Below are 12,243 nucleotides of genomic sequence, written 5' to 3' on the forward strand. Positions count from 1 at the left end.
ATGCCATGAATTTACATGTCCCCATGGTACCTACCAGATATGAATTTTGAGGGGGTTCAAGTTTAATCTTCAAAATGCTGCAAGTCTCTGATGCTCCCTGGCTGCAGGTAGCAACTCTGGGAATGGTAAAACTAAACCAATTAGAAGGGAAAAAATGGGATCTTCTGCAACACATCATTGGAAAGTGAAGAGTCCTATTTATTGTATACACATGGGGTATCTTTTTATCAATCCGCAAAAATAAAACTGAACATTTCTCTCCAAAACCTGATTAGGGGAGTCTCTAAGAGCATCCCACCAGTCTAACAGTCCAGGCAGTTAACAGGATTTTAGTAACTCTTTCAACCAAAACACCAGGTCTATTAAAGCCAATTGCCTTCTAGCTGACACAGAACCACACTTACATATAGAACCAGCTTTGTAAAGTCCATTCTCTTATTCACAGTTTCACTCCTCACTGTACAATCACCCCTTTTGTTTATATAAACCCATAGAAATAAGTCAGCATACAGGGCAAAAGAAACCAGGGGGAATCTTTGCCCGAACCTTGCTGTGTACCTGAAGTTCAACTGTGTTTGGTTAACCTTCTATTTATTCCATCTCTTTCCTTCAGCTGACCTTTCTAGTTTTAGTTCTTGCCATGGTGTGTCATGGCAGAAGGTGACTCAATGAGACCCTGGCACCATGTGACAAAGGAACTCTTATTAGCTCTTTATGAATCGTTTCATTCATCAGGAGCATACACTGACGCTCCCTTTGGATGTCCCCATATCTGCCATTAAAAATGGAAAATTGTCAGTGCCAGCACATAGGCACTTCTCAGCCTCAGACCCAGAGGCCAAACATGTGGTGGAGATCTCCAATTTTTGCTTTCCCTGCAATCGTTTTTCTATTGGATGGTCTGATAGCAATTCAGATGTTGACCCGTGTCGCCAGATAACTGGAGGAAAAGTAATTAGGCCATGTGTTGCCCTTGATCATGAAGGTACCTGACATGAAAGTAACGTGGCCACATGACATGCTGTGTGACCTGCTTACTAACTTGGTCGTCTCTGGCAAGTAGAGTAATTAATCATCGTTCTGGACAGTGTACACACATTCTTACCAACAAATAGTGACGTGCTTACAGAGGGCAATACCTCTAAGTATGACAAAACATGAGTCATTTGACTAAAGGGTATAGCAATCAAGCTGAAAACCTGCTACATGGTTAAATTAGGAACAAGCACAGCTTCATTTTCTTTTCAGTCCTTTTTTAAGTACACTGTGAAGCTCTGGTAGGAGTAAGAGATCGGGTTGGAAATGAAGTGTGATAGCATTGATATGAATAATTTTCAACAACACCAAAGTGAATCAAAGGAAAGTACCTGTGAATTTCCTTAAATGACTTGCTGGAGGGTATTGTGTGGTAACTATATTACCATAGTCCCCCTTTTCTTTTTCAATTAGTATTGTTAAAGAGAAGCTTGACGATAGACTTCCTAACAGCGGCAAAAATAAATTCTCTCCAATTAAGTAGTCTAATAAGCTATTTAGGATTTTACCACTTAACATTCTTTCCTTCCCATTTAATTTTGGCTTTCACTTGGATGTCATCTTGTTGAAAATCCATCACAGAAAACTATGTGGAAAAAAAGATAATGTTGCTAAGTGCTCCTGAGTTTCCAAAACGAACAGAAGCACAATATTTTTTCTAAATCACCCCATGATTTTCCCTAATAATTCAGCTTCTTCCTACTAGAAATTAATATATGAAAATATATGAAAATGGTCAATAAGCAAATTCAAATATCACACTAGTTACTCATCTTCAGTAAGTGCTATATGCATATATTTGGAACAATACAATATTTTAAGGTTCTTGATGATAATAATGTCCTGGTATTCATATGTGCATGTATAATTATGCTCATTTAATTTAATCATGAAAATATTATAGGATCATTTGGTTTTCTCCTCTAAAAGTTCTCTCACTTTTTCTCAATTAATTAATTCCACTCTGCCCCTTTTATAAGTCAGCCGATGGTAAGGAATGGTTTTAGGATTAAAAGGAGGATGATCACATTCCTGTAGAATGATGGACAGAAAAGAGGCATATGGGAGGGAAATGGCATTTTGTCATTAGTATAGAGTCTAATCGAGGAACAATGTTAGGCTTTCCAGTGTAACATGGTCCTGAATTTTCTGATCATTTCTTCCTGCAAGTTTCCAGTGTCCCTGAATGCTGAGAATTTGCCTCAGGGGCAGTCACCTGACTGCAACAGAAGCCCTGGAAACCAGCTCTTGTGACTCACACATTCCACATGCTTGACTGGAGTGGAGCTTGTGGGACTTTGCAGAATTACTGGAATCACATGGGATGTACTGAAGGGAGCAGGAGGGTGGAGGGCATTTAACTTAACCATGAACGAGAAGAGTGGATAACACCATGGTAAGCAGAATAAAAAGGAACATGTTGACTGAAAGGGAAGAAACGTGACACAAAGGTCATTGCATATTACCCTTCCCCCACTGAGGAAATCTTATTTTCTTTCTCACAGAAAAAAACTTTGCTCCTTTCCCCATCATGTTAACAGAGACCAGTGAAAAGAAATAGGCTTCTCTGTGCCCATCAATAGAATCTATAGAGCATCTATTTCCCCAGGGATTAATTCAGTTTTTGATTAAATCTTTCTGAGATTTAAATCATGATGTTACAAACCTCCGAGGAGCTCCTCTATGAGTTGTGACCTTCTTTATTACTCTCTGCTGTTTGATAAAGTATGAAGATTGATTTATAATAGTGTATACTGTGTGTGAAAACAAGGACTAGCAAAGAGAATAGCAAAGTATAAGATTAATATAAAGTAAACATTGCAAAAACTACGCCTTGGTTAAAATATTCTATAATTAATACTGAGTTACAACTGTAGCTAGTAACACTAGTGTCAAATGAGTATAATAATGCTCTCAGTCATAAATTTTATCCAATGATTAGCTAAATAATGCTACAAGAAAGAGAAAACCGGCAATGCTGAAAAAGGATTTTGAACCAATATCACATTAAACAGATTTAGTTTGGAGGACTTTTGAATTGAAACAAGCTCCTTTTCAATAAACTATTCCTATCCAGTGTTCATTTATTTTTGTCAACCTAATTTTGGTTTCAATAATTATTTTGCCATTAGTATCATCAAGGATGGAAGTGATTTAATGTTTGAGGACAACATCAAATGAATCCTTACTCTCTAATCAGGATGCTCCTGTACATGACTAGTGGCTACTATTTTTTTCCCCTTGAAAATCTCTCTTTACCCTCAAAAGATTTTTAAGGGTAAAAAGTTAACCCTTTAAAAGGAAGACTGTAATTTTTCCACTGCTCTTTTTAATTCCAACCAGAATATTCAAAATGCCCTGTTCAATTTAACCATCAATGAAGACAAGTTGTGATGTGAGGCTTATTCACTGAATCACAGTTGTAGAAGAATGCAATATTTGGGTAAGATGATAGTAAGTTTTTATTTTCTCTTTTGATATAATAATTGGCAAATCTTACAGTGCTATAAAATAGAAATATAGCCATAAGAAATGCTTCTTGGGTTACTTAGCAGGTTTCAATGTATTATTGGTAGCTCCTTCACATTTCCAATAATTATGAATATTTTTTTCTGTAGGAGAAAGGGGAACTGGGGGCTGAAATATATTTAGCCACATTCCCCGTGGCTAGGCTTATGCTGAATCTTACAAGCAGCTGGGAGTAGAGACCACCAGCTGAAATCCAGATTTGGCAGAGCGCTAGTAACACATTCTCTGTCATCTCTGTCATTCGGACCACCAATCACCTACAAAGCATGGTGGACATCCTGACAGCAAGCCATACCAGCAGTAATCTATCAACTTGTCCCATATTTAACCTGATTACTTACATATGACAGAGAGACAGGGAGGTGCATTCTGTTACAAGTCTTCAAGAAATATTCAGTCTATGCTCTACACCAGAAACTAACATAACATTGTAAATCAATGTTCAATGGATAGTATAGTTCAACTATACTTCAATAAAAATATATATTCAGTCCATTATGGTAGAATTGCTTCCTAAGCTGAAATATTCAGCAGCTTTCTCGCTGAGGCAGTGGCTTGTACTTAAAATTCATACTTTCCAGGGTTAAGTACAAAAACAGAGCTAATCTGTTTGATAAAGTCCGACGTCACTTCTCATTAGAGAAATCACCAGTTCCGCCTTTACTGTTTGAAAGGAGACAAGGTAAAATACAGAAGGCGCACGTTACCTTAGAGCTGAAATCCATTCATGAATATGGAAAAGCAAGGGGAGGGCAGGTGATCCAGAGAGGAAACAGAATAATGATAAGCGAGTAACGTATACTGATCTGAGGAACGTGCCAGGAGTTTGGTTGTGATAAATAAGAAAAGCAGAAGTAGATTTGAAACATTCGTTTCCCTTTATTAGCTCAGTGAGGCTGATGTGTACTGCACATTTAAAAAAAATCACAGGAATTTTCATACAATGAATAAAACCACAACAATACATGTAGAATTGGCAGGTGGAAAAAAAAGCCCGGCAAGGGCTCAACTAATCACTCACTTTCCCTCTTCAGCATAGTTCAACCAACAGTATTACACTTTCACCTACAAATCTTAAAGTAGCTCCATCAAGTCAGCAGTTCACATTATTGAAAATGTCTGTCACATAGGTACAAATTTAGAATCATCACATTATATTACATGGCTATTCTAGGTCATCTATAGATCAGGTCTTAGACTACAGTGATTGAAGTTCTCGTTACAGCCATCAAAAAAGGACACATAATCATTACCTACTGTAAGCTCACATCTAAAGGCATGAAAAGGTTTCCTTTTTTTTTCAACTGACCCAACCATCACACCCCAATAGTGCAAAGTTCCCTCTCTGCTGCTTTGAATGTTGACAGCCCAACTGTTGCTCTCAGAGTCATTTAGCAAAAATTGATTTTGTTGCACTGGAAGAATTATTCTGCTACATCTCTTAAAAAAAAAAAAAAAAAACCCACATTTCTAAAGCACCAGTTCAGTTACCAAAATTGTAGATGTGGTACTTACCACAGCATGAAGGCAATGGCCCAGGGTCATCTAAAAATCCTACAGATCTATGCTGAAATTTGCCTCCAGTGATGATGGGTGCATGTGTTCATTTGAAATATACTCTCCAAAAAAATTAAAAATAAAAATAAAAGGAACACAGTTTACATTTTGATGGGCTACCCACAGTGTCTGCATAAGATACAAAAGCTCTATGTGGATGGTCTAGTGATTCTCTCTTTGCACTAATTTTAGATGTAATTTGAAGTCCATGGAGGAAAACTATCTTCATGGTAACAATATTTGTCAGGCCAGAAGGGTGGGAATAAATGAATCCTCAACATGAAATCTGTAGTGTTGTCTTTTGACAAGTAAGAAAGGAAACCCAGTCTTTGACTCATGTCAACGATCCAGGGCAAAAAGGAGAATGTATTGAAAATTGGATCACAAAAAATTTAAAGGCAAAATAGAGAACGTATCTGGTCCTTGAACACATAATATGATTTACTAAATATCCATTTCTTAAAAATAATTTATTGCTCTTAATAGTCTTTTTTATTCTTATTCTACAACAGAAGATACTCAGATTTCAGAAAGAAAGACTGTAAACTTTAGTTTGGCGTCCACACAGAGTTAAAATACCTGCATTTAACCTACAGAACAAGAATTAGGCAGATTAAAGATGTGTTACGGTTGTAACGCAGGACCTGTGAACAAGTTCTTTTATTTCATAGTATTTTTATTGCTTTCTATCTACTTAGAAATAAGAAGCCAAAAACTCAAGCAAGCATCCGACAGGACAGACAGTGGATTCACTCTGAACACAATATGCTGGTGATAAATGAATGCAGCTTTCAAAATTAGCTGCATTGGCCTGGGGGTGTAATCCATTTTTATACGATCGTGTTGGGCGAGAGAAAGGAAAAGAATGGTTACATAGTAGGTATATCATGTCTTCCAGAAAAGTCACGTCGGCCATACTGTAATTGAATTTCAACTCAGAAACTTGAGTACACGCGCCAAACTTTACTGACTTCCATTCCAGGGCTCCACACTCAGAGGAAATCCTGATGCTCAAAAATGGAGGTTTTACTGTTTTTTTTTTTTTTTTTTTTTTTATTGAATTTAGCAGAAGCAATGTCATCAAGAACAACTTCATGGTCACGTCAGAGGCCATGCTAGTGCAAGTAGAAACACTGCTTCTGCAAAGCGGAATTTCCCAAATGAAACACTTAAACTCCAACCTGACAATTGCCATGCATCCTAGGTAGAAAATTTCCACTGGCTTTATTATTTTCACCAACTAATAATTTATAATAAATAGGCTATCTGCAACTGATAAATATGTCTCTTTAGTAAACAAAGGAATGAAATATCAGTATTTATACAGGATGCATAACTGTAAAAAATACAGATAAATACCATCATCATACTCTGCCAAGGGAAAGAGATACTGGCTTCAAAGAGAGTCTTCAGACACACATTAATTATTGTAAAAATCATACTATAATTATTACCTCAGCATTTTGTATCAAATTAAAATCACAAAAATTAAAACAAAACAGCATTTTAAAAAGATTTTTGACCTCTAGTTTCAAAACTACTGTTGATAGAGAAAATAAAAACATTTCTTAATGGTTACCCATTGAGAGACTTTACATAAAATCATGATATCTTCTAGAAAAATTTTAGATGAGAAAATTTCATTCCCCTAACAAATCCAGTGTATAAAACTTCAAAGAAAAACAAGCAACAAGAAAATGTGGAAAAATATTGCAGAAGTGGTTAATACCTTTAGGGGGCTAGGAGGTTTCTTGACAAGATGCTTAGATCGAAGCTCACCTAAGAGGGGATGGTTGTGCATAAAGCATCAATTTGTTGTGTTGCACTCAATGGACACACACACTGTCCTTTTTTTGTTTTACAATCAAATATATATAAGCAGTAAGTTCAGCTTCTAAATATGTTAGTGTACAATAATTGTTTCACCTCATAATTACATTTGAATATTCTCGATTAAGAAAAATTTAGCAGTTTTTGAAAAGAAGGCTGCATTTACAGTGCATAGCTGTAACAAAAAAAGAACATCATTGTATAGTATGTACACAAAATAAAAATACTCCATTTAACATCTGTAAATACTTGACTACATCAGAGAATGTAGCAATTGTACTGTCTGAACACATCCCAGAGAGTTCTACCCAACTCTCCTTAATAATGTAACACCGTGCTCGCTCCTCAGAAAGAACCACTGAACAAGCTGCACGCTTGACCATTGACAAGGCTTTTGAAATTTGCAGTGGGAGATCAACGTTTTGGACATTTACATGGGTGTCAGGAGGAAGGACGAACTACAGAAACTTCAAAATGTTAGGAAAGTTGAGCATTCGGTGCCTGCAGCATCCTCTCCCACCCAGATTCCTTGGCAAAAGGAAAAAGGAAAAAAAGAAAGAAAAAGAGAGAGAAAGGATATGAGTTCTACAGAACCTGCGGTGTCTTCAGGATTGTCATATAATCATTACGTTGTGAGAGAAAGCTTGCTTCACGTTGATTTTGCACTTTCTTAAAAAAAAAAAAAAAAAAAAAAAAACAGAGTACAGAGGCTGATGCCCAGACATCAGTGGCTGTCATTTTAGGGTGGCCTGTGGTTGGTTGGTTAGCTTTCTTTCCTTTTGGATGTACGTATTTTTTTTTTTTTCCTTTTGAATAGAATATGAACATTTTGAAGTTCTAGGTTTTAAGTGTGTCTTCATGGAACTGCTGCCATTCGAAGTGGTTTGCCCTCGCACGCTCTGGTCAGGTGTCCCCAGTCCCCACCTGTACACACATACTTCCCCCAAACCAGGCAAACACACACACAGGTACGCGCGCGCGCGCACACACACACACACACACACGCACACTCCATCACCAAGAGACTCAGGGAAAGCAAAGCTGACACCCATGAATAAACATGTGCTTACTGGAATTCCATTCTGTCTCTTGCCTCTTCAGCAGCTGGGTTCATGTAAACCATTGTTGTTGTTCTTGTATTGTTGTTGTTTTGTTTTTGTACAGAGAGTGTAAAGTAGGAGAAATTCCTAAGTATGACTTGCAATAGTCTTTTAGGGAAGGACGCGCTGTCCCGTGAGGTATTCACCATGCCTCTGTCATCCTTAGCCAGGGAACATATTACCTGCGTAAGCTTCTCTGGGCTTCTTTCAGTAAACTATCGAAATCCAGAGAGTCATACTTGCTCTTGATGCAAGCAGGGTCAAAGTCATCTGAATTTGAATCTGAAAGAAACCCAAACCAGGTCAGATGTACCCTTTGCTTATGGTCATTAATTCAATCATCTAATTTAAGATAACCCGATTCAAAAACAATTTATCCGGTTAATATACTTTAACAAAATATGCCCAAATTTTATTAGTATATGAGGTTTGTGTTGGTATGTACATATATATGTGCATATATTTACATATATATTTGCAGGAGGTATTTATATGTATGAATATTAATAATTATGTGTATATTTCAGAAGGTATTTATATGGTAGATGGTATGATATATACACCAATATTTTAATTAATTATGCTTATATATTTATCTATTTATACCACTTGTATATATTTGCAGAGGGTAAGGAGTGATGAGTACTCAAAACACTCATCTATTGACTCATGTTGGATTTAAACACTCCTGGGAGGTAATCAAAACAGCTATTTCTTTTCAATAGCAACCTAGGCAATCAACGTGCTTTAAAAGTAAGGCTCCTCCTCCTTCCTGCTATGTTAAATGACTTCCCCAGGTTCCTCAACAACTTAGGTGGAGAGGAAAAAGTAGAAGCTAGAACTGATCTTTCTGTTCATTGGGATTGATTTCATTAAGTATAAAAGCCAGACTCATCAGTCTGCTGCTCCCCTTGAAAAAGTTGGAGGGACGTAAGTTCTCAAGTACCTCAAGGGAGCCCAGCAACAGTGGTACAAGCCCTCCCCAAATTAGAAGGTTTTGGAAAATGCTTCATGTCCAGAGAGGGCAAATTCAGACTCTCTACTCATTAATGGGGCTTCCCTGGTGGCTCAGATGGTAAAGAATCTGCCTGCAGTTCAGGAGATCTGGGTTCATTACCTGGGTCTGGAAGATTCCCTGGAGAAGGAAATGGCAACCCACTCCATTATTCTGGCCTGGAGAATCCCATGGACAGAAGAGCTTGGTGGGCTACAGCCCATGGGGTCGCAAAGAGTGGGACACGACTGAGTGACTAACACACAACTTCAAATAAAGCTATGGTCTTTCTCAGATCCTTAAACTAGTCAAAGTAAGCATTTGTGCAAAGCTCCATATGCCACTTCAGTAGCCCTGAACAAAATTGATATATTTCAGTCCCACTGGGTATAAAGTAAAAATCCTTTGAATGTTTCTGATTTTTCTCCATTGACACCTAAGAAAAGTCTACCATTCCTACAGGCCTTTCAGCTTGAGAAAGGGTATCTTGGATATACAATAGGCAAACACATTCATTCTTTCGAAAATACTTACTTGAAGGGAAGACAAAACCTTTCTGGGAAACATTAACAATCCTACTAAAATATGAATATTTGTGTTTTACCCAGATTAAATTACAAAATAGAAATGCTCAAAGTGACAGAAAAGGGTAATATGAGATAAGATGGAGGCTAATCATTGACCTCACAAGTTGTTCTGCTGAAAAGGTGGCAAATCCCTCAAGTTCTACAGAACCAGGCTGTTTCCCCTACCTCACCAGCTTCAATCTACTTTAAAGACATCTTACATTTAGAGACAAGGAAATTCTTTCACTTTTTTTTTTTCTGGTTCACATCATCCCTTGTCTCTACCACCTTTCTTTGTCCAGGTAAGGTGAACAATTACAGTCAGCTTCAGACACAAAAACAGGACAAAAAGGGCCCATCTTTCATCACCAAAATTTTACATGATCAATCTTAAATTATACTGGCTTACACTCTTCTCTTGAAAGCCTAATGAATAGTTTGATTGTATAACTAAAGCTGCCTGAGCAGCTGTTGTTCAAACCATAATCTTTTTATAAAGACAAAAAATAAGTCCTGCTCATTGCTAGAGATTAGCTTGAAATCAGAATTTCAGTTGCATTATAGAAGATGAATGAGTCATTCAGTGATGGCAGTCTGTGTGACATGAAGTCCACATAGAACCATCAAGAACATATGTGTGAAGCTTTTCTTAGAGGAAATTTTGAGAATTAAAATGTCTTAAATTAAGATCATTCTACATGAAACTCAGAATTTCATTCTTTCTGTGTTTTCATTAGCAAATATTAAAAGTACTTTGATACAGTGATTCTCAAGAGTTTCTTCACTGTGAAATATGGTGGCTGATGCTTATATATATACCAGCTTTCACGGGCATACCTATATCAATAGGCACCCACAAAATAATTTTTATTGCTTGAAGAGAGAATGTATCCACCTGTAACTTCTAGGGTAATAACATCCACTTTCTCTCCAGTAAAGGAAGGATATATCCACAAGTAAGATATAACGAAATTTTTATAGGAATAACCTGAAAACCACCCTAATTAGTTTTAAAAATAAATTGTTATAAATAATAATACTATATTAATAGAAATAAGTAACATCACAGCTGTATTCCTAGCACCTAAAAAACTGTGGGCACAAAGTAGAGACTCAGTATTTGTCGAATAAATGTATTTTATTGAACACCTGCATATTATTAAAAACCTGATTGAAAATATTTGTGTTGGGATCTGGGACTGACTTACCAATGAATGGCAGTGTATATTAAAAGTTACATATATATTCAGGATGCTGATAATGTAATACATTTCTTTGAGTTAATAAGAGTTTGTGACCAACATGTTATTTATTTCCTTTTTCTTGCTTAAGTATAAATTCTAATGTGATCATAACTAATTCCTGATTTAAATGATCATATTCTTAATCCTGATCCATCCTTCTATTTTTACCCTATAGTCCTAATTTAATTTCTGTCGTTCCTCTTTAACATTTTTCATCAAGCTCTTTCAAATGGAAAGATCCATTTGTTTCAGTTCAGTTCAGTTCAGTTCACTCACTCAGTTGTGTCTGACTCTCTGCGACCCCATGAATTGCAGCACACCAGGCCTCCCTGTCCATCACCAACTCCCGGAGTTCACTCAGACTCCCATCCATCGAGTCAGTGATGCCATCCAGCCATCTCATCCTCTGTCGTCCCCTTCTCCTCCTGCCCCCAATCCCTCCCAGCATCAGAGTCTTTTCCATTTGTTTATAGAACAGTAAATAGAAAGATACACAGATAACAGATTCACAGAAACCAGACTTAAATACTGTCTTCATCATGGTAAGCTTGATCATCCCTTTAAATTCTGAGTCTCATTTATAAATCTGGCTCATAAATAGTAACTGAAATCACTGCATTTTTGCATTAATAGTATTGTAATAACCATTAAGTAACCTCAACAGCCAAGAAATGGAGACCTAAATAGGGATATTTCTGCAAAGAAGACATACACATGGCCAATAGGCACATGAAAAGATGCTCAATATTGCTCATTATTAGGGAAATATAAATCAAAACTATGATGAGGTATCATTTCACACCAGCTAAAATGGGTATCATTTATAAGTCTGCAAATAAATACATACATGAATATATAGTTTCAATGTACAGAATCACTTTGCTGTACACTTGAAACTAACACAACATTGTAAATCAACTATACGTCAATTTTAAAATATCAGAGAAATGGGATATTGTGAACTAATTTAATTTAGGAAAGCAAATAAAAATTTTAAAAAATGGTCATCTAAAGAAAGGTTGCTTTACTTTTGGTAAAATTAATCAGTATCACATCATTTTAACACTTTATTCTTGATGTGCACATAAGCGGCCAATCCCTCTGAGTCCAGTATAAGCTTGTTGTTTAGTCGCTAAGCTGTGTCTGACTCTTGCAACCCCCTGGGTTTATGCACCTTATTCGGCATTCATGGCCTGAAGCACTTAACTTGAACTCTTCAAGGAACAGAGACAAGACATACATGATGATGTTCAGTTCCAAAGCTAGTCCCTGGTGTTGATGCTTCCATTTTAAAAGAATTTGAAATTTATAACTTCCCATTGTCATCATTTTTTATCATAATTATAGCTACCATTTATTGAGAATCTATTTTGTGCCAGACACTGACA

At 36.7% G+C, this 12,243-nt stretch overlaps 1 protein-coding gene across 5 annotated transcripts in view; it reads right to left on the bottom strand.

The window, feature by feature from the left end:
• Nucleotides 1–6,145: 6,145 nt before the first annotated feature.
• The window catches only part of PPARGC1A (PPARG coactivator 1 alpha), a 326,216-nt gene continuing 320,118 nt past the window's right edge, over nucleotides 6,146–12,243 (bottom strand). For all 5 annotated transcript variants that reach the window (XM_070372208.1, XM_005897077.3, XM_070372210.1 and 2 more), the window contains exon 13: nucleotides 6,146–8,333. In XM_070372208.1, coding sequence (XP_070228309.1) covers nucleotides 8,230–8,333 — 104 coding nt within the window. In that variant the 3' untranslated portion in view covers nucleotides 6,146–8,229. The remainder of the gene's footprint in view (nucleotides 8,334–12,243) is intronic.

Source organism: Bos mutus, chromosome 6, assembly GCF_027580195.1.
Source record: "Bos mutus isolate GX-2022 chromosome 6, NWIPB_WYAK_1.1, whole genome shotgun sequence".
Classification (NCBI taxonomy): Eukaryota; Metazoa; Chordata; class Mammalia; order Artiodactyla; family Bovidae; genus Bos; species Bos mutus.